Consider the following 24,011-nt stretch of genomic DNA (forward strand, 5'->3'; position numbering starts at 1 on the left):
GTTGCTCTGTGATGAGACCATGTGCCTTTTTCTCTAGGAAGTTTTCGCCTGCTGAGCGGAATTATGATGTTGGCAATCGGGAGTTGTTGGCCATGAAGTGGGCATTTGAGGAGTGGCGTCATTGGCTCGAGGGTGCTAAGCATCGTGTGGTGGTCTTGACTGATCACAAAAATTTGATGTATCTCGAGTCTGCTAAACGCCTGAATCCTAGACAGGCCCGCTGGTCATTATTTTTCTCCCGTTTTGACTTTGTGGTCTCGTATTTACCAGGTTCAAAGAATGTGAAGGCTGATGCTCTTTCAAGGAGCTTTGTGCCTGACTCTCCGGGAGTCGCAGAACCAGTTGGTATTCTTAAAGAGGGAGTTATCAGCCATTTCTCCGGATTTGCGACGTGTGTTGCAGAGATTTCAGGCTGGTAGACCTGACTCTTGTCCACCTGACAGACTGTTTGTTCCTGATAAGTGGACCAGCAGAGTCATTTCCGAGGTTCATTCCTCGGTGTTGGCAGGGCATCCGGGAATTTTTGGCACCAGAGATCTGGTGGCTAGGTCCTTTTGGTGGCCTTCCTTGTCACGGGATGTGCGTTCGTTTGTGCAGTCCTGTGGGACTTGTGCTCGAGCTAAGCCTTGCTGTTCTCGTGCCAGCGGGTTGCTCTTGCCCTTGCCTGTCCCGAAGAGGCCTTGGACGCACATTTCCATGGATTTCATTTCAGATCTCCCGGTGTCTCAGGGCATGTCTGTCATCTGGGTGGTATGTGATCGCTTTTCTAAGATGGTCCATTTGGTACCCTTGCCTAAGCTGCCTTCCTCTTCCGATCTGGTTCCTGTGTTTCTTCAGAATGTGGTTCGTTTACACGGCATTCCTGAGAATATTGTGTCTGACAGAGGATCCCAGTTTGTTTCCAGGTTCTGGCGATCTTTTTGTGCTAGGATGGGCATTGATCTGTCGTTTTCATCTGCCTTTCATCCTCAGACTAATGGACAAACGGAGCGAACTAATCAGACACTGGAGGCTTATTTGAGGTGTTTTGTTTCTGCGGATCAGGATGATTGGGTGACCTTCTTGCCGTTGGCTGAATTTGCCCTTAATAATCGGGCTAGTTCCGCTACATTGGTTTCGCCATTTTTCTGCAACTCTGGTTTCCATCCTCGTTTTTCCTCGGGACATGTGGAGCCTTCTGACTGTCCTGGGGTAGATTCTGTGGTGGATAGGTTGCGGCAGATCTGGAATCATGTGGTGGACAACTTAAAGTTGTCACAGGAGAAGGCTCAGCGTTTTGCCAACCGCCGCCGCGGTGTGGGTCCCCGACTTCGTGTTGGGGATTTGGTGTGGCTGTCTTCTCGATTTGTTCCTATGAAGGTCTCGTCTCCTAAATTTAAGCCTCGCTTCATCGGTCCTTACAGGATATTGGAAATCCTTAATCCTGTGTCCTTTCGCTTGGATCTTCCGGTGTCGTTTGCCATTCACAACGTGTTCCATAGGTCTTTGTTGCGGTGGTACGTTGTACCTGTGGTTCCTTCTGTTGAGCCTCCTGCTCCGGTGTTGGTTGAGGGCGAGTTGGAGTACGTGGTGGAGAAGATCTTGGATTCTCGTCTCTCCAGGCGGAGGCTTCAGTATCTGGTCAAGTGGAAGGGCTATGGTCAGGAGGATAATTCCTGGGTGGTTGCCTCTGATGTGCATGCGGCCGATTTAGTTCGTGCCTTTCACGCTGCTCATCCTGATCGCCCTGGTGGTCTTGGTGAGGGTTCGGTGACCCCTCCTTAAGGGGGGGGTACTGTTGTGAATTAGACTTTTTTGGCTCAATCTTGTGGTCACTAGTGATATGACTCTGGGATTTTCTTTCTTCAGTTTGGCACTCACCTGGGCCATTAGTCCAGGGGTGTCGCTATATAAACTTCCTGGATCCTTAGTCCAGTGCCTGGCATCGTTGTATTCAGATCCTTCTGTTGCTCCTGTCTACTGGTCCTGGCTCTTGCAAAATTAAGCTAAGTCCTGCTTCTTTGTTTTTTGAGTTATTTGCTTTGCTCCTATTTTTGTCCAGCTTGTACTAAATGTGATTTCTGACCTTGCTGGAAGCTCTAGGGGGCTGGTGTTCTCCCCCCGGCCGTTAGTCGGTTCGGGGGTTCTTGAATATCCAGCGTGGATATTTTAATAGGGTTTTTGCTGACCATATAAGTCATCTTACTATATTCTGCTATTAGCTAGTGGGCCTCTCTTTGCTAAATACCTAGCTCATTCTTATGTTTGTCTTTTCCTCTTACCTCACCGTTATTATTTGTTGGGGGCTTGTATCCAACTTTTGGGGTCTTTTCTCTGGAGGCAAGAAAGGTCTTTCTTTTCCCTTCTAGGGTTAGTTAGTTCTCCGGCTGGCGCGAGACGTCTAGAACCAATGTAGGCACGTTCCCCGGCTACTTCTATTTGTGGTGCTAGGATTAGATATATGGTCAGCCCAGTTACCACTGCCCTATGAGCTGTTTTTTTGTGTTTGCAGACTTGGTTTTTATTCCTGAGACCCTCTGCCATTGGGGTCATAACAGGCCACACACATGATGTTCCATACTGTATAATGGCCACACATGATGCTCCATACTGTATAATGGCCACACATGATGCTCCACACTGTATAATGGCCACCCATGATGCTCCATAGTGTTTAATGACCCCACATGATGCTCAATACTGTATAATGCCCCCCTCCCATCTTGTATGCATGGCTCATATCCCCCCTCCTGTATGCATGGCTCATATTCCCCCCTCCTGTATGCATGGCTCATATTCCCCCCCTCCTGTATGCATGGCTCATATTCCCCTCTCCTGTATGCATGGTTCATATTCCCCCCTCCTGTATGCATGGCTCATATTCCCCCCTCCTGTATGCATGGCTCATATTCCCTCCCTCCTGTATGCATGGCTCATATTCCCCCCTCCTGTATGCATGGCTCATATTCCCCCCCTCCTGTATGCATGGCTCATATTCCCCCCCCTCCTGTATGCATGGCTCATATTCCCCCCTCCTGTATGCATGGCTCATATTCCCCCCCCTCCTGTATGCATGGCTCATATTCCCCCCTCCTGTATGCATGGCTCATATTCCCCCCCTCCTGTATGCATGGCTCATATTCCCCCCCTCCTGTATGCATGGCTCATCTCTCAACCCCCCCGCTCCCGCTGCTGCTCCCGATCCCATCTTGCATGGCTTGGCTCCCTGTCCTCCTTCATCCCCCCGTCCTTCTTACTCCCCTTTCCCACATCGCGCGGCCGCGCCGAACATAGCTCTGTCCCGACTCCCGGCGCAGCACCTTCTTCCTGCGTGAGCGGTCATGTGGTACCGCTCATTAAGGTCATGAATATGCCCATATTCATGACCTTAATGAGCGGTACCACGTGACCGCTCACTCAGGATGAGCTGCAGGCGCTGAGACCAGGCGTCGCTGGAGCAGGGTGAGTATGACGTCTTCAAAGAGGGAGGGTGGGAGGCAGACAGGGAGGCAGGCAGGCGGGCGGTGGGGGCTGGGGGGCAGTCGGTCGGGAGGTGACCCAGGACTTAAAAAAAAACAACTTGCTCATAGTTACATAGTTACATAGTTATTAAGGTTGAAGGAAGACTTTAAGTCCATCTAGTTCAACCCATAGCCTAACCTAACATGCCCTAACATGTTGATCCAGGGGAAGGCAAAAAAACCCCATGTGGTAAGAGTAAGCTCCATCATGGGGAAAAAAATTCCTTCCCGACCCCACATACGGCAATCAGACTAGTTCCCTGGATCAACGCCTTATCAAGGAATCTAATATATATACCCTGTAATATTATACTTTTCCAGAAAGGCATCCAGTCCCCTCTTAAATTGAAGCAATGAGTCACTCATTACAACATCATACGGCAGAGAGTTCCATAGTCTCACTGCTCTTACAGTAAAGAATTTGCGTCTGTTATTATGCTTAAACCTTTTTTCCTCCAGACGTAGAGGATGCCCCCTTGTCCCTGTCACCGGTCTATGATTAAAAAGATCAGCAGAAAGGTCTTTGTACTGTCCCCTCATATATTTATACATTAACATAAGATCACCCCTTAGTCTTCGTTTTTCCAAACTAAATAGCCCCAAGTGTAATAACCTATCTTGGTATGGCAGACCCCCCAGTCCTCTAATAACCTTGGTCGCTCTTCTCTGTACCCGCTCCAGTTCAGCTATGTCTTTCTTATACACCGGAGACCAGAACTGTACACAGTATTCTAAGTGTGGTCGCACTAGTGACTTGTATAGAGGTAAAATTATGTTCTCCTCATGAGCATCTATGCCTCTTTTAATGCATCCCATTATTTTATTTGCCTTTGTAGCAGCTGCCTGACACTGGCCACTGAATATGAGTTTGTCATCCACCCATACTCCCAGGTCTTTTTCATTGACGGTTTTGCCCAGAGTTTTAGAATTAAGCACATAGTTATACATCTTATTACTTCTACCCAAGTGCATGACCTTACATTTATCCCCATTAAAGCTAATTTGCCATTTATCAGCCCAAGCTTCTAGTTTACATAAGTCACCTCATGCTCAGGTGCCGCCCCCCACATCATCCTGCCCTAGGCACGTGCCCTCAAGTGCCTAGTGGCAAATACGGCCCTGCTAAGGGACCTTTTTAAAAATGCTTAGGAAGCCTTTACGGGTGTTTTTTGTTAATTATTTTAACTTACTGAGATAATGACTTTTGGGTTTCATTGGCTGTAAGCCATAGTCATCAACATTAACAGAAATAATCACTTGAAATAGATCACTCTGTTTGTAATGACTCTATATAATATATGGATTTCCCTTTTTGTATTGAAGAACTGAAATAAATTAACTTTTTGATGATATTCTAATTTAGTGAGAAGCACTTGTACATATATAGTATATAGTAGTATACCACTCTTGCTAACCAAAATACACTATACAAAGACCAATATTATCAAAATGACTACTATGCAAGGCCAAAACACTATGGCTACATAGTCTCTACTATCATCACCACTACACAGTGAATACATTATATAATATGACCATTACCTTTACATACAGTATAGTAACAAAACACTCTACACAAAGACCAATGATACCACCATACACCTTCTACTGCATAATGACTGAAATACATTAATCTGTTCTAAAGAAAAAAGAAAAAAAGCTACTAAAAACAGCAATATTACCACCATACACCATATGACCGTATATTGGTAGATACCAGTCCTGTACTGTTATAGATGGTGATTTACAGCTGACATTCTTTCTGATTGGGGTTGTTCATTAGTCTCGTCTTTTCCATCTGGCCCAGACCTCCATTATCACTTCTTCCAGCCACGACTCTTCTGCATTACAACAAAAACACATTTGATGTCTCACATTTTCAGCGCTGTCTCCATCTATTCCCAACCTACAAAAACTCCCCACACAGGGTGCACCTGCGGCGTGGAACACGGACTCCAATATTTAAAAAATGGTGTCATTACTATAATTACGCCCCCAAAAAATTAGTGTCCCATAGAAAGAATGAATGTCCATACTATGCTATATAGAAAGGCCTGTATGCTCCCTTGAAGGATATAATATCCCAAGTGACCCCTTCCAGCAACAAATACCCTTGAGTGACCACTTAAAGATATCAATCCCCCCAAAAAAAAAATAATAATAATGGAACCTGAGTGTCCCTATAAAAACCTCTGAGTGCTCACACAACTCTGTGTTTACAGTATGATGGTCCTACAGCCCCAATACACAATATGATAGTCCCCAGAGCCCTTTATATAGTAAAATGGCTACATAGCCCCTCTATATATAGTACGAGGCTCTACAGTTTCTTATATATACTATGATGGTGCCCGCATCTCTTCATAAATAATATGATGCCTCCACAACCCCATATATTATAGTATGATGGTCCCCACAGCACCATGTATAATGATGGTCCCCACAACCCCATATTTAATACGATGGTCTTCATAGCCCCATATATATAGTATGATGGAAAGTGATAGGGCAAGGAGCTCGTGTCTCCCTGCTCTATCACAGGACTAATCTTTGTCGACTCCATGTTGATGCTGACACAGTTCAATGCAATGGTCTCAGGAGATAAGGTGATCTGGCCAAGATATTTGGGGCGCAAGCCCCGGATCTTTGGCGCTAGTGACTCCCCTGTAGAACTGAATGGGCTGATCAGATTCATATGCAATTTTGTGGGAAGTGTTTCAGTGAATGTTATTAATTGAAATCCCTGTTGTTGGCTTGTTTATGAGTCCAGTCAGTTTTTCTACTCAGTGACTGACAGTCTTCCATGTACTACTGTGCATGCAGAGACAGCTGTCAATCAACAAGTAGGACTGCCAACTGGCCTCATGCATACAAACACCAGGGATTTCAATGAATATAATACAAGTTAAACTCAATCTTTTCCAGCAAAACTATACATTGTTCTGCTCAGCTTCTCCTTCTCTGTACCATACTGTCAATAGATGTAGCAACATATGAAACATGAATGGTCCCCTTTATGAACTACGAATTTACACTAAATTACATCATTTCCTGTTTACACTTTGTGTGACTTTAGCACCTTTGGAGACATTTTTTTCATACATAAATGTATATATTTTTGGCTAAAAATAATTTTGGGAATTAGGTTTCATTAATAATGTGACATCATTTGTCTTCTATAGCCTCTGCATTGCATCGTCTATTGCTGGACAAACCCTTTTTAAAATAAGTAGTCCGCCTTGTAAAATCCCGAGGCTCATGTAACATTGTTATACCACATGAGCCCTGCAGCCAATCAGCAACTGCTATTGGGCTGCAGCTCTCTCACGACTTTCCCTAGTCAAAGATACATCCGTGGGAAGTACCGGTAAGTGTGCAGCAACCTAATAGTGGTCGCTCTTTGACTGCAGGGCTCACGTGGCATAAAATGTTATTTTTATGTTACAAGGGAGACTACTATGTCTGAGTATTTGGCTGCAGAAAGAGTACACACCTGAAAATGATGCACGTTCACTCTGCCGACACTATTATAGTCTATGGCCCCGACGGGACCACAGAACGGGTGCCTGGAGCGCAATGTGAACGCTTCCTTTCCCACCTCTGATCAAATGCTGCATTTCTGGCACTAATCCAGTCTCTGTTGTTTGGCTGCAGGAGTAACGTCATGTCAACAGTGCTGCAGCCAATCACTTAGCTCAGTGATTGCCTGCAGCACTGTTGATGTGACATCACTTCTTCAGTTTACATACAATCATAAGAGTAGTGCAGCTTAGTGCTGGACCCAAGGAGGAAAAATAAAAGTTTTGGGGTTATATTTTACAATAAACTGAATTGGCAATTTTTTTTTCTGATCGGGGACAACCCCTTTTACGCATATAAATGTGAACCTTATTTCATGAATATTCTCTGCTCTTACTATAGCTTTCCTACAGCATTAGCTTCAATGAAAAAATATTTTTATTTTAAGCTTTTATTAATTTTATGCTTTACATTTTCAGATACAGCAATGCAATAATCAGTGACCATGGTTCATAAAAGTAAATCTTTTTGGATTGGGAATTTCAAGGACCATGCCATCAATATAAATGTTGGAGGACTAAAAAAGAAAATCAGCTCGATCACATTGTCACAATTTCCAGACACCAGGCTTGGCCGTCTACTATTTTGTGACTCTGAAGAATCCATCCTACAAATCTGTGATGATTACGATTTGGTATCTAAGGAGTTTTACTTTGACCGTAATCCAGGCCTTTTTCCATATGTCTTATATTTTTATGAGACTGGGAAACTGCACATGATGGATGACTTATGTGCCTTCTCCTTTTCCCAGGAAATAGAATACTGGGGAATCAGTGAGTTTTTTTTAGACTCTTGCTGCAGTTATCGATACCATGAACGAAAGTTAGAAAGCAGAAGACGTAACTGGGATGAAGAAAGTGAGGTGAGCAGTGTGGACACATCCGTAGATGAAATTTCTGACTTTAATCATGATCTCATGCGTTTTAACACATTACAATGTGGTAACTTACGCAAAAGGCTCTGGCTAACTATGGAAAATCCTGGATATTCAATTCCCAGCAAGATTTTCAGTTTTGTCTCCATTTGCGTAGTTCTCCTCTCGATATCAACCATGTGTATCAACAGCATGCCAGAATATCAAAACCTAGATGAGGATGATGTACCCATAGACGATCCAATTCTTCACAATCTGGAGTATTTCTGTATCTCCTGGTTTACATTTGAAGTAACTTCTAGGCTGCTTCTTGCTCCCAATCTCAAGAAGTTCTTTAAACATCCATTAAACTTAATAGACATTGTTTCAGTTCTTCCGTTCTACTTCACCCTCTTGGTAGATCTGACCATCGGCAGTGATCACGAATTAGACAATGTGGGAAAAGTGGTCCAAGTGTTTAGACTAATGAGGATTTTTCGAGTCCTCAAATTGGCGAGACATTCAACCGGCCTTCGCTCACTTGGAGCTACACTTAAGGTAAAATTAGCAGATGTTAATTTTCACAACTGTCTACTCAATTCAAAAATCCATTTTAGTATGCCGACCAATATACAGTAAATTAGTCAGCCACTAGATGTTGATACCACAAATTATCTAGATAGCTTTGTCACTTTCTCGCATTAATAACCTAGAACCTAATACATTGTAAAAGTGTGTATGCCCCTAATAGGGATGGGTGCAAATATTTACTTAATGGAATTGGCTGCCAAAATAAGTGAAAAATGTCAATTTAATATTTCACTGGTTTATAAAAATAAATTAAAAAATTACAGGAGGGTCATTTCCTTAACTACAACTTTGGCTGCACATTGATAGCAGAAGCTAAAATGTAACTTTGATGTGAAATCAAAATGTCTTAAAAAGAGGTCTATCATAATTTTCCCAAAACGATAAATAGGCCCAGGAAAAGTCACAAATTACAGTGGGGAAAAAAGTATTTAGTCAGCGACCTATTGTGCAAGTTCTCCCACTTAAAGGGAACCTGTCACTCCCCAGGCGTTTTTAACTAAAAGAGCCACCTTGTGCAGCAGTAATGCTGCATTCTGACAAGGTGGCTCTTTTAGTTCTGGGTGTTGTAACTGCCGAAATAATCAGTTTTTTTTATTTGTCCAAAATACCTTTTCTTCCGTCAAGGAGGCAGGCCTTTCCCCCCTGCTTCAGACGCCGCACAGCCGTCAGTCATGTCTTCTTGGCACCGGGCGCCGCCTCCTCACCGCTGTTTTGAAATCTGCCGGCGCCTGCGCTCTTTTCTTCTGCTTTGGGCAGGCGCAGTGAGAGCTGCCCGTCCATCCTCATATGCAGTCTAGCTGACTGCGCCTGTGCGGCCGCCCTGCCTGTGAATCCCAGCCCCGCAATGTGAATAAATCAGAAGACACTGCGGGGCTGGGATTCATAGGCAGGGCGGCCGCACAGGCGCAGTCAGCTAGACTGCATATGAGGACAGACGGGCAGCGCTCACTGCGCCTGCCCAAAGCAGAAGAAAAGAGCGCAGGTGCCGGCAGATTTCAAAACAGCGGTGAGGAGGCGGCGCCCGGCGCCAAGAAGACTTGACTGACGGCTGTGCGGCGTCTGAAGCAGGGGGGAAAGGCCTGCCTTCTTGACAGAAGAAAAGGTATTTTGGACAAATAACACAACTGATTATTTCGGCAGTTACAGCACCCAGAACTAAAAGAGCCACCTTGTCAGAATGCAGCATTACTTTTAATGCTATCATAACATAAGTTATGATGAGATTACAAGACTGGAGAAATGGTAGAAACTCATATTTCCTGGGCTATGATAAAACAGGCAGAGAAATGTATTACCTCAGAAAGTAGCAGCTGCAAGCTCCTGCTGTTTCATCTGTATACTCACTTATCATAAATGACTAATGCTTCCACTACTGCCTAGGAGTTGTGGTATGTGCCGAACATGAACTAGATCATCTCTGCATGATGAGACACAGCCATTACAAGGTACATAGCAGGAGCATATTTAGAAAATTATCTCAGAACAGTAACACTTTTTTAACACAGCCAGTGGAATTAAAAAAAAGGATGTACAGTGGCTTGAGAAAGTATTCAACCCCCCTTGGCTTTGCAATAATAAATAATTTTAGCTGGTGATGTGAAGTGAGAAAATGTAGGCATAAATTAAATTTATAGGATTAAATAACTTAAAATTGGCATGTGCATTTGTATTCACCCATTTTACGGTGAAGCCCTTAAAACTTTCTCTTGCAAGCAATTACCTTCATAAGTCACATGCTTAGTGAAAGGAAGTCCACCTGTGTGCAATCTAAGTGTCACATGGTCTGTCAGCATATACACACCTTTTCTGAAAGGCTAAAGAGGCTGCAACACCATTAACCCCTTTCCACATCAGGCGTAATAGTACACACCCTTCCTTTGAAGTGGGCTCTGCGGTGAGCCCACATCTTTTCCGGCGCTGTTTTGAACAACTGACATGTGCCGCTAACAGCCACGGGTGGAATCGCAACCACCCACCGCTGTTAACCCATTAAATGCCGCTGTCAAACTCTGACAGCAGCATTTAACACGAGCTTCCGGCAAGCACGCTGGAAATCCCGCTCATCGATGACCATGTCACATGACCCGGAGTCGCCGATAAGTTGGCATGACAACCAGAGGTCTCCAGCAGACCTCTATGATTGTCACTGTTGGATTGATATGAGCTCCGCCTGGTTGTCGGTGCTCATAGCAAGTCAGCAATTCTGCTACATACAGGTGATCTTATCATTGCCTGTATGTAGCAGAGCCGATCGGGTTATGGCAGTTTCTAGTCTCCCATGGAAACTATTGAAGCATGCCAAAAGTAAAAAAAAAAGGTTTGTAAAAAAATATATGAAAGTTCAAATCACCCCTTTTGCCCCTTTCAAAATAAAACAATAAAAAAGATCAAACATACATATATTTGGTATCGCCAAGTTCAGAATTGTCTGATCTATCAATATAAAAAAGAATTAACCCAATTGCTAAACGGCATAACGAGAAAAAAAGTAAAAACAACAGAATTAAGTTTTTAAGGTCGCTGCAACATTGCATTAAAATGCAATAACGGGCAATCAATAGATCGTATCTTTACCAAAATGGTATCTTTAAAAACGTCAGCTCGGCGCGCAAAAAATAAGCACCACCCAACCCGAGATCACGAAAAAATGGAGGCACTACGGGTCTCGGAAAATGGCGCAATTTTTATTAATTTTTTTTAACAAACGATGGAAATGTTTTCTCCGTTTAGATTAAAAAAAAACTAGACATGTTTGGTGTCTATGAACTCGTAGTGATCTCGAGAATCACAATGGCAGGTCAGTTTTTGCATTTAGTGAACATAGTAAAAAAGCAAAACAAAAACAATTGTGGAATTGCACTTTATTTGCAATTTCACCGCACTTGGAATTTTTTTCCCGTTTCCAAGTACATAATATGTTAGAACCAATGGTGTCATTCAAAAGTACTACTCATCGTTCAAAAAACAAGCCATCACATGGCCATATTGACTGAAAAATAAAAGTTATGGCTATGGGAAGAAGGGGAGCAAAAAACGAAAACACAAAAAATGAAAATACCTCCGGTCATGAAGGGGTTAAGCAAGAGGCACCACTGACCTAACAACACCTTGAAGACCAAGGAGATCTCTAAACAAGTCAGGGACAAAGTTGTTGAGAAGTACAAGTCAGTGTTAGGTTATAAAAAAAATATCCAAATCTCTGATGATCCCCCGAAGCACTATCAAATCCATTATCATCATATGGAAAGAACATGGTACCACAGCAAATCTGGCATTAGAGGGCCGCTAACTAAAACTCTCATCTCAGCTTGACAAGGAGTGCATTAATCAGAGAAACAGCACAGAGACCAAAGGTAACCTTAAATGAACTGCAGAATTCCCAAGCACAGACTAGAGTATCTGTCCATATAGCCACAATAAGCTGCACACTCCATAGAGGTAGCCCTTATGGAAGAGAGGGCAGCAAAAAAGCCTTTACTTACCCATAAAAATAGTAAGGCTCTTTTTGAGTTTGTCAAAAGACATGTGGGAGACTCCCCAAATGTATGGGGGAGGGTGCTGTGGTCAAATCAGACCAAAATTGAACTTTTTGGTCACCAAGGTAAATGCTATGTCTGGTGCCAAACCAACCCAACTCTTCACCCCAAGAACATTCTTGTTCCAGTCTGTCTGTCTTTTCATCTTCCAATGAGCAATGACCCAAAGCATACTACTAAAGCAACACTTGAGTGGTTTAAGGGAAAAATGTAAATGTTTTGGAGTGACCTAGTCAAAGCCCAGACTTTAATCTAATTGAGAATCTGTGGTCAGACTTGAAGATTGCTGTTCACCAGAGGAAACCAGCTAACTTGAAGGAGCAGTTTTGCCTTTCAGGAATGGGCAATCATCCCAGTGGCAAGACGTGGAAAGCTCATAGAGACTTATCCAAAGAGACTTGCAGTTATTAATTGCCACAAAAGGAGGCTCTACAAAGTGCTGACTTTAGGGGAGTGAATAGTTATGCACACTGAACCTTTCCGTTCTTTTGTCCTATTTGTTGTTTGCTTCACAAAAAAAGAAAACCAAATGTTCACAGTTGAGGGCATATTCTTTACATGAACTGATGCAAACCCTCAAAAAACAGTGAAATTCCAGGTTGTGAGGTAGCAAAACATCAAAAATGCCAATGGGGGTGAATACTTTCACAATCCACTGTATACACTAACGCAAAATGATAACTTAACAATTGCAGAAGGTGGTGGACCTAAGCGAGCCCTGTGTAAAACTTGTTAAAAATGTAAAATTTAAAAAAAAGGGTAACACTGTACGGACTGTAGATGTCCAAATGGACCAGTGGCTGAAGTGATGTAGAGGAGAGCAACAAAGCGTTCTAGTTATGCTAATACCACAAATGGACATTGTGCAAATCAAATAACCAAATGTGGATGTATGACTGAGTGATTAAGTGATTAAACGCACCAGTGCTTGCTTCTCCTAAGCATACAACAGATCAGAGATGTAATCCATAGGTGGTAAGGAATATTTCAAATGCACGGAGCTAAAGTGCAAAAAGTAAAGTACAGTGTATAATCCGAAGGCTTATAGTGGAGTCTCCTCTAGTGCCCTGTTGGTAGTTATTACCAAGGCACTCTGGACAGTCAAGTCCCTGGTATCTACGTGTGCAATTTCCTAGAGATGGCGTGTGATGTCATTTTACTCAAAGGTATGGTACGGTGACTGAGATTAGCCATAAAACGACTCATATTTTGGTTAATCTTGGCCACTCTACCTTTCTGCAAAGTGACATCACACGTCATGTCTATGAACGAGCCGATGTGCCCTTGTAATTATTACTAACACGGCACATAGGACACTCGAGGAGAACCCATTATGGGCATTTGGATCTTACACAGTACTTTAGCTCTGTGGAATTAAAATACTCCTTAACACGACAATTGGATTACATCTCTGATCCGTCTCCATAGGAGAAGCAAGCACTGGAACAGCTAAATTAACCACTTAAATTTGATTTGCACACTGCCCCCCTGTGATATTAGCATTACTAAAGTGCTTTGCTGTCATTCTCTATATCTTCGCGGTCACTGGTGCATCTTGGACATCTACAATGAGAACGATGTTACCTTTATAAATATTCAATTGTGGAACTTATTTTTATTCCAAGATCTATTAACTAAAATGTACTTTATTTGTGGGACAACCCCTTTAATGACCATGCTCTGACAATTTTGTTACAATTATTATAGAGTTGCCATTTTGATTGATCATTTGCTTGATATTGACTGCAACACTGTAATATGAATAAGCACAATACATGAAAGATGCTGCGAGTAAAGAAATACCCAACACTTCTAGCAAATAGTGGAACCCTGCTAGTGACATGGAACAAGTTCTCTTTTATTAGAATGTTTTTAGATAAAGTCCTAAAAAGGCTGAGATTAGTCTTTCCGCTTTAATAACGAGCCAGCTATTATAAATGCATAATAAACAATCCAGCTCGGAGTTAAACTTATGAAATAAAGATAAGCAAAGCTTTTATAGAGCTTTCAACATAGCCAACACTTACTTTAAGAAAAGAAATGTGGGATAATTTGCTTTTGGAGGCAAGCTATTTAAGACAAGCAACAGCCGACATTTTACAACAATTTAACAAGGTGAGGTGCTATTAACACAAATTCTGAGGCTTGACCATCGTCCTAATTATCGTCTATTCTTTATGTCGTCAATGTGGCACATATTTTCTGCAAATATAAAAGGCTTTTGCTCCTATTTTTAATGTTTCCACAGTACAGTGGGGAAAAAAAGTATTTAGTCAGCCACCATTTGTGCAAATTCTTCCACTTAAAAAGATGAGATAGGCCTGTAATTGACATCAAAGGTAGACCACAACTATGAGAGTCAAAATGAGAAAAGAAATCCAGAAAATCACCTTGTCTGATTTGGCAAGATTTATTTTGCAAATTATGGTGGAAAATAAGCATTTGGTCACCTAAAAACATGGAAGATTTCTGACTCTCACAGACCTGTAACTTCTTTAAGAGGCTCCTCTGTCCTCCACTCATTACCTGTAGTAATGGCACCTGTTTGAACTTGTTATCAGTATAAAAGACACCTGTCCACAACTTCAAACAGTCACACTCCAAACTCCACTATAGTGAAGACCAAAGAGCTGTCGAAGGACACCAGAAACAAAATTGTAGCCCTGCACCAGGCAGGGAAGACTGAATCTGCAACAGGCAAGCAACTTGGTGTGATGAAATCAACTGTGGGCGCAATAATAAGAAAATGGAAGACATACAAGACCACTGATAATCTCCCTAGATCTGGGGATCTCACCCTGTGGGGTCAAAATGATCACAAGAACGGTGAGCAAAAATCCCAGAACCACACGGGGGGACTTAGTGAATGACCTGCATAGATCTGGGACCACCGTAACAAAGGCTACCATCAGCAACACACTACTCCGCCAAGGACTCAGATCCTGCAGTGCCAGATGTGTCCCCCTGCTTAAATCAGTACATGTCCGGGCCCATCTGAAGTTTGCTAGAGAGCATTTGAATTATCCAGAGGAGTATTTTGAGAATGTCTTATGGTCTGCTGAAACCAAAGTAGAACTGTTTAGTAGAAACAAAACTCATCGTGTTTGGAGGAGACAGAATTCTGAGATGCATCCAAAGAACACCATACCTACTGTGAAGCATGGGGGTGGTAACATCATGCTTTGGGGCTGTTTCTCTGCAAAGGGACCCAGATGACTGATTCGTGTACATGAAATAATGAATAGGGCTGTGTATCGTGAGATTTTGAGTGCAAACCTCCTTCCATCAGCAAGGGCATTGAAGATGAAATGTGGATGGGTCTTTCAGCATGATAATGATCCCAAGCACACTGCTAGGGCAACGAAGGAGTGGCTTCGTAGGAAGCATAAGAAGGTCCTGGAGTGGCCTAGCCAGTGTCCAGATCTCAACCCCATAGAAAACCTTTGGAAGGAGTTGAAAGTCCGTGTTGCCCAGCGACAGGCCCAAAACATCACTGCTGTAGAGGAGATCTGCATGGAGGAATGGGCCAATATAACACCAACAGTGTGTGCCAACCTTGTCAAGACTTACAGAAAACTTTTGACCTCTGTCATTGCCAACAAAGGATATATAACAAATATTAAAGTGCCCTGGATGAAGCTGCACCTCCTATACATAGAACAACTTGGCACAGATGGCGACAACTCTGGCATATGCTGCAAACACCTTTCCTACAGCGGTGCTCCAGGTGCGCCGAATGCCTGTGGAGAAAATCCAATCTACCCAAAGATTTCATCCATTATAAGTTTATGTTTAAAACATACAACACTGCCCTTCACCTCTCCAAACAAACCTATTTCAACACCCTCATCACCTCACTATCCAATAACCCAAAATGTCTCTTTGACACTTTTCATTCCCTACTCAACCCAAGAGTGCAGGCCCCAACCACGGATCTCCACGCTGACGATCTGGCCAATTACTTCAAAGATAAAAATTGACCATATCTGACAGGAATTTTCTCCCAATCCCCTCATACCTTGCACTGTCCTCCCTCCCCCACTGCATCTAGCTCACTCTCCAATTTTGAACCAGTCACAGAAGAAGTGATCAGGCATCTTGCATTTTCTCACCCTACTACTTGCGCCAGTGACCCTATTCCATCACATCTCCTCCAGTCCCTTTCCCCTGCTGTCACTACTCACCTAACAAAAATATTCAACCTCTCTCTCTCTTCCGATATCTTTCCCTCCACATTTAAGCATGCCAGCCCATCATACATCCGTTACTTAAAAAAAACATCACTCGACCAAAACTGTGCCGCTAACTATAGACATGTCTCCAATCTTCCCTTCATCTTTAAATTCCTGGTCCACTCCCTTCTTATCTGCTATCTCTCAGATAACTGTTTTCTCGACCCTCTTCAATCCGGTTTCCGCTCTTTACACTCTACTGAAACTGCCCTCACTAAAGTCTCTAATGATCTAACAGCTAAATCTAATGGTCACTACTCCATGCTAATTCTCCTAGATCTCTCTGCAGCTTTCGACACTGTGGATCATCAGTTCTTCCTCACTATGCTTCGCTCCTTTGGCCTCAAGGACACCATTCTCTCCTGGTTCTCCTCCTATCTCTCTGACCGCTCCTTCACTGTATCTTTTGCTGGCTCCTCCTCTTCTCATCTTCCCCTTACAGTTGGGGTTCCTCAAGGATCAGCCCTAGGCCCCCTCCTCTTCTCTTTGTATACTGCCCCATTGGACAAACAATTAGTAGATTTGGTTTCCAGTACCATCGCTATGCTGATGACACCCAATTATACACCTCCTCTCCTGACATCACACCTGCCTTTTTAGTGATTGTCTTACTGCTGTCTTCAACATCATGTCCTCCCTCTATCTGAAACTGAACCTGTCAAGAACTGAACTCCTTCTGTTTCCTCCCTCTACTGACCTACCTATGCCCAACATTTCCATTTCTGTGTGCAGTTCTACCATTACTCCCCAGCAACACGCCCGCTGTCTTGGGGTCATACTTGATTCAGAGCGTTCATTCATCCATCACATCCGATCACTGGCTCGCTCTTGTCATCTGCACCTCAAAAATATTTCTAGAATTCGACCCTTTCTTACATTCGACTCTGCAAAAACTCTTACTGTTTCTCTTATCCATTCTGGTCTGGACTATTGTAATTCTTTATTAATTGGTCTCCCTCTTACCAAACTCTCCATTCTCCAATCTGTCTTGAATGCTGCAGCCAGTATCATATTCCTCATCAACCATTACACCGATGCTTCTACCTTGCGCCAGTCATTACACTGGTTACCCATCCACTCCAGAATTCAGTATAAACTTATTACCCTCACCCACAAAGCACTCCATGGCTCAGCAACACCCTACATCTCCTCCCTCATCTCAGTCTACAACCCTTCCCACACCCTCCATTTTGCTAATGACCTGAGGTTAACATCCTCAATAATCAGAACCTCTCACTCCCGTCTCAAAGACTTTTCACATGCTGCGCCAATTTTTTGGAATGCACTACCCAAGTTAATTCGATTAATTCCCAATACCCACAGTTTTAAGTGTGCACTAAAAATGCATTTCTTTAGACTGAACTACCACCTCAACACATTAATCTAACTATCCCTGTAGTGCCCATTCAAAATTTTTACCATAACCAGGTTCTTCGTATCATGTTCTCACATGCTATATGCATTTAATAGCCCTCTGTGTCTGTACTTTTACATATTCTAGCTGATAACTGGTTCATGCAGCTTTACATGAACACCCGATTTCCTACATTATGGCTAGTCCGAACAACTAAAACAATTGTTACCATGCACCTTTTGTGTCTTCCGTTTCCTCATAGATTGTAAGCTTGCGAGCAGGGCCCTCATTCCTCTTGGTATCTGTTTTGATCTATGTGTTTATGGTTATGCTGTAATATCTATTGTCTGTACAAGTCCCCTCTAAAATGTAAAGTGCTGCGGAATATGTTGGCACTATAGAAATAAAATGATTATTATTATATTGAGATGAACTTTTGTTAATGACCAAATACTTATTTTCCACTATAATTTGCAAATCAGACAAGGTGATTTTCTGGATTTGTTTACTCAATTTGACTCTCATAGTTGTGGTCTACCTATTATGTCAATTACAGGCCTCTTTCATCTTTTTAAGTGGGAGAACTTGCACAATTGGTGGCTGACTAAATACTTTTTTCCCCACTGTACATGTCAGTTTTCTGTTCCCCAAGGAGGCATAAAAAGATTGAATGTTAACAAAAGCAACCCATGTCAGTTGCACAAGATTTGTTTTCATACATTAGGCACAAAATGCTTCAGCGCAAAGTACATGACGTAGACAGCGCTATGACCTCCCGATCGCAGCTGATAAATGAACACTGATTGGCTACGTCTAAGTAGATTGGCGGTCATTTAATAGTCTGGTTATACAGGCTGATTGCACTTTCATATGCACAGAACAATTGTTAATATGATCGTTCTGTGTGCATAGCATATCACTGTTCTCGGCAGCACGTCTCCTGTTTAACCCAGACATTGTGCTACCGAGAATGATGATTTTTAAGCAACTTTAAAAATCATTTCATCTGATGAACAAGAGTTTTGCTTTTTCGCCAGGTGATTGCCGGCCTGTTTATGAACTTCATAAACGATAAATTCCCCCAAGTTTTTACTGTTTGTAAGCTAAGCTCTAGTTTCTTAAATAAATGAAATCAAAGTAACCCCAAGAAAGTGATCATGAACAGTACTGTACCTTTTATAAACATGGAATGGCGACTGTGCAGGTAATTCCTAAATGCATGATGTGTACCCCTATACATGTACCACAGGTTGAGGCCTTTGGCTCCATATTTACTTACAGTGGTTGCCCGCTTTATTTTAGCAAATATGTTGGAGATGTGATTTTGTGGCATTTAACATAGTTAGCATAGTATTTCGCAAAGGTGGAGAACCTGCAATATTTATGTATTAATAAATTCCAGAAAATAATATCCCCAACACATTTGATAAAATATAGAAAATTTGTTCAACCCCTTAAATGTAGGCCTCACCAAATTGTGCACATCCACCTGGAGCCTCATAAAATAATGGATTACCTTTTCTTCTTGGGGTTCATGCCACAAGACCCATTAAGAGAAGAGAGGGGCATTTTCACCAAGTTTCCTGCTATTCCTTTCTCATTTCTTGTTGAGGTTTTAACTCCTGAAACTTTCTTGCGCTAAGGGAACCGACAAATAACGTATCTCTTTCAATATAGATAAATTCCTAAACACCTTTAATTAGAAAGTCACACTTTTTATTAGTGATTTAATCACTGTGTCGTGTTACGCTTACAAAAATCTTAGAATATTTAAAGGGTCTTCAAAAAAAACCTTTAACATTCTTGGACAGATTTTCCCAGGCACAGGTGTTAGAAAAAAATAAAAATACCATTTGCTCTACTCTACCTCCTCTTATACATCACTGAGTCTCTGCTGCTGCTCCTGGTGTCGGTTATCACCTGCAGTGCTGACGTCACTTTGACAGCGCTGCAGCCACTCAGTGAGCTCAGCGTCTCTGCTCGGGTAGACAGCACAAGCTGCTGAGCTCAGATAGTGACTGCGACAATGTCATTATGAAATCTGATCTATAGACAATAATGGACATCGGAAGCTGAAATACCATTGGTGCTGAGGCAAGAAAAGGCCACTCACATTGCCGAATTGACACCTTTTCTATTTTTAGTATTACAGTCCCAGCAAAGTGAGTGACATTTCTGAAGTCTCACGCACACAATGCTTATTTTTTCCTTGCAGATTCGAACCTTCAAAGCGTTTTTTTCAAATGTGCACCATGTCAATTCTGTAAGTGTTTTATCACCCATTCAAATAAATGGGAAAAAATGCAAGTAAAAACACATCAGAACAATACAAAATGCAAATATTTTTACAGCCTTTTCCTGCTGCAACTAATCAATGTGTGTACAAGCCCTACAAACCAGACAATGTACAGCAGTCTATGGACAAGTTCAGTGATTTGCTAATTAAAAGTTATTTAGGAACTTACTTTTTTTTTTAATATTCCTAGAGAACTTCTTTTAATGTAGCAGTGAATAAGGAAAGTACACCCCACCAGCATGGAGACCCTTTCTCTGTATGCTTCATGGAAGTGAAAGGGGCTGCCATTATATGATTGACCTTTGGAACAACATTTATGTGGCTGGTGAACTTTACAGTATAAGAGCGTGCTCACACTGGCATATATTCTCTCACGTGAGAGAATCAGACTAAGTAGGTAAATGACAGTCGACTCAAACTGTCGGCGTTAGACCCAAGTGTCATCTTACTGTGATCAGATTCTCTGGCATGGGAGAAATCACAGCCCAGGTGCGGAGAAGATTGAGAACTTCATTTCTCCATCCTGTGTCCACGGATGTTGGACTGCACTATGATGACATCCAATTGGCAGTGTGAGAATACCCTAAAAGGTGGACGTAATTGCAGACTGAATCCTGTGTTCAAGGGATAATTATTTTTCCAAGAGAAAACATAAATGTGTGACCATGTGCAAAATGCAAAAAAAGTCCAGGCCATGTCTAGTATAACCTTTGAAAGACTCTCAGGTTCTAGTGGATCATGAATTAATCAGGTCTCTTGTGGAAATGCCCCAAAGGCCCGGGTAGATTGTAAGTCTTTCATGTTGACAAGGTGAAATGTGGAGTACGCAGATTGTTCCTTGTATTTGGTGATCCTCTGTCTATATTCTACACTTGTTTTGTTCTTCTTTTAGCATAGCTACAGAGAAGTGGGCATCCTACTCCTTTATCTGGCTGTTGGCGTCTCCGTCTTTTCGGGAATGGCATACACAGCTGAGAAGGATGAAGACACGGGGTTTGACACAATTCCTTCTTGTTGGTGGTGGGGAACTGTTAGCATGACCACAGTAGGCTATGGAGATGTGGTGCCTGCCACCGTAGCTGGAAAACTAGCGGCATCTGGCTGTATCTTGGGTGGTATACTAGTTGTGGCATTACCAATAACCATCATATTCAACAAGTTTTCACACTTCTACCGAAGACAGAAAGCTCTGGAGAATGCAGTGAGGAACAGCGACAGGAGGCCCATCAGAGAATCCAGTGCGGATGGTGAAAGAGAATCAGAGAACTTTACGGAACTGTAATGGGTAACCACCGAGGGGCATCCCTTAGGGAGCACCATCTGTTCAAAACCTTCAACAGTGCCATGGAGTGCAAGGAGACAAACAGTTCATCAGTACGTCTGCACTGTGTTTCATTGCAATTTATGGCTCTGTTGGAGGTTCGGTCCGAGTCACATTTTTTGGAGAATCAGATGAAACCCCCGTCAAAGGCCAAAACACAATGTGAGATACCCATGACAGTCGTGTACATTTATTATTTTGTGGCTATGCATGTACATACATATGTGCTAAATAATGACGTTTACCCTGCAAGTGCCTCCACACAGGCATAAGTACACTCTAAAATCTATGATACCAACACAACGTAATACGAATTGTTTCCTTTGAATAGGGATGTGTTATTTCTTCATTTCCAGACAGAAAAAATAAACATGTGAACTCCCTGAAATCTGACTTCTGTATTTTTTTTTTAAAGCCGCTATGTAGTAGGGTCTGGCGCTAGTCAGGGCGTAATCCTTCATTCCCCGTGCCACAGCATTCAGTAGTGAATGCTGTGTGTGCATGCTGTGACAGGAGAAATTAAAGGGCAGGCATTTTTCCGACTGCTGACCCGAGCACTTTGGTCAGTGGCCCTAACAATGCGGTCCCTGTCCCGAGCAGTGCAGTCCTAGGGAATGTACCTGGGGACTGGAGAAACGGACGACGGGGGCAGAAAATGTTCTAAAAAAATCACCTGGATGCCTTGGATATATCTCCATATTTAACCTTGCACTGATTGGTGACTTGTGGCATAGATCCTGTATTAGGGTAGGTTCACATGGGTCAGAAGTGTTGAGGACTGTCTGGTTGTATAAAGCTATGTGGCTTGTAACAAACCATTCAACTTTGTCATTCAGTCAAGATATGGACAAAAATGTTCCCATTCACCAACGGCAAACTAATTAATACACAGAGCATATTAGAAAGCTGTAGAAGCTTTATTTACACCGAACGCCCCCTTTAAATTTACTAAACGTCACACATTACCAGCATTTATATATATGTACAATCTTATGCATTTAAGAAGTCACAGCAATATATAAAAATATCTCACTAGAAAAATATTACAAAAAAAATTAAGTTTGCTAAAAAATAAATCCAGACATGGCGCAAAGGATTTTAGAGATTTTGCTGCCTTCGTTTCTTTGAGTCTATGGCATCTAGAATTGGTTGTCGTTTGGCCTGATACTTCTGATGAATTTCTTCGATTTCGCTCTCCATCAATGGATCGAGTGAATTCAGTCTCATCTGCAGTTCGGCCACGCTCCAGTCTTTTAACTTAAAAGAGAACAGGACAGAAACAATTACCTTAAGTAAAAATAAATGCACATATATTCTTGATAGTACATGTAATGTATTGCAACTATATAATCAATCTTTGTATGTTTTCTTCCCCTGCTTTAAAATCTGTAATAATCAGTATATCCTCAGTATAGGACATATAAAGTGCCTTGGAAAAAGTATTCATACCCTGTGAACGCTTCCACATTTCTTTCATGTACACCCACAAACTGAAATGTATTTTATGCGATTTGCCAACACAAAGTAGAAAGTATTTGCGAAGTGTAAAACAAATGATACCTGGTTTTCTAATTATTTAAAAAATATAAATCTGAAAATTGTAACGTGCATTTGTATTCATCCCCCCTGAGTCAATACTTTGTGGGACCACCTTTCGCTTCAATTACTGTTGCAAGTTGAGGAGACACAGGGTTGGGGGGGGAGTTGGCGCGCACCCAGGTCCGCTAGCTGGAACCACAAGGCACTCAGGATTTTATTTAGGGAGGATCAGACTACAGGGGGACTGAACACAAATGCATGTCACAATTTTCAGATTTATATTTTTAAAATAATGATAAAAAAAACAACATGTATATATCTTTTACACTTCACAAATACTTGCTACTTAATATTGGTACATCACATAATATCCCAATAAAATCCATTTAAGTTTGTGGGTGTAATGTGAGAAAAATGAGGAAAAGTTCATGGGGTATGAATACTTTTTCAAGGCACTGTAAGTGTTCTCCCCATGATCTGCAGATTGAATAGGCAGGAGAACACTGCCCACTCAATCTGCTTCTTGGGAGTTCATCCAGGCATATCGCTATATCCATACATTTGGCTGTGTCTGGTACTTCAGCGCAGCCCCATTCACTTCAAAAGGCAAAGCTGTAGTACTAGGCACAGCTACCTGAAGGTTAAAAACCATGAAAAGATTTATATAATCATAGAAAAAATAAATCTTACCTTTATCGCCAAAAAGGGCCACTTATAGGCTGGGGCTACACAGCTACTTATCAAGTCCCACGGCCAAAAACCACAATGTGCCGCTCCTACATCACAGCGCAATTCAAGTGAGCGGAGTCACACTGCGACCACTAGTGTATCATGACCTCAACCATCAAGTGGCTAAGCGTTACACCCGGTCAGATGTTTAGTGACTTGCTTGCCACATTACCCCAAGGGTAGCGATGTGACCTTATTCACGCGCATTAAGCTGCGATTTAGCAGCGGCTACAAATGGCAATCTGTGGCTATGTGACCTTGGTGGCAGCCAAAGTCACCGTGTAGCCCCAGGTTTATCCATGAGCTTTGTGCAGTATAACGCTGCAGTCCCACTTGACTAAAAATTAGCTGCAACACCAGACACCGCCAATGGACTGGAGGGGCACTGTTTATGGAAAACAGTAGACCCTTTCTCCAAAGCTTGGAAAACACTTTTAAAAGAAAAATAAATCTATACCCTCTCCTTTATACATTTGCTTGA

The 24,011-nt window shown here is 42.3% G+C and overlaps 3 protein-coding genes across 3 annotated transcripts in view; 2 read left to right on the forward strand and 1 right to left on the reverse strand.

Annotated features, from left to right (window-relative positions):
• The window catches only part of LOC143765476 (delayed-rectifier potassium channel regulatory subunit KCNS1-like), a 28,343-nt gene extending 6,696 nt beyond the window's left edge, over positions 1–21,647 (forward strand). The window contains exons 2-3 of the mRNA XM_077252170.1: positions 7,499–8,490; positions 20,834–21,647. Of these exons, the coding sequence (XP_077108285.1) occupies positions 7,525–8,490; positions 20,834–21,223 (1,356 nt within the window). The 5' untranslated portion in view covers positions 7,499–7,524 and the 3' untranslated portion in view covers positions 21,224–21,647. The remainder of the gene's footprint in view (positions 1–7,498; positions 8,491–20,833) is intronic.
• Positions 1–24,011, forward strand: part of RIMS4 (regulating synaptic membrane exocytosis 4) — a 1,070,250-nt gene that overhangs the window by 19,280 nt on the left and 1,026,959 nt on the right. The gene's annotated exons all lie outside the window — the stretch shown is intronic.
• LOC143765477 (serine/threonine-protein kinase 4-like) overlaps positions 22,159–24,011 on the reverse strand; it is a 61,297-nt gene continuing 59,444 nt past the window's right edge. The window contains exon 11 of the mRNA XM_077252171.1: positions 22,159–22,519. Within this exon, the coding sequence (XP_077108286.1) occupies positions 22,361–22,519 (159 nt within the window). The 3' untranslated portion in view covers positions 22,159–22,360. The remainder of the gene's footprint in view (positions 22,520–24,011) is intronic.

This window comes from Ranitomeya variabilis, chromosome 4 (genome assembly GCF_051348905.1).
Source record: "Ranitomeya variabilis isolate aRanVar5 chromosome 4, aRanVar5.hap1, whole genome shotgun sequence".
NCBI classification, from domain to species: domain Eukaryota; kingdom Metazoa; phylum Chordata; class Amphibia; order Anura; family Dendrobatidae; genus Ranitomeya; species Ranitomeya variabilis.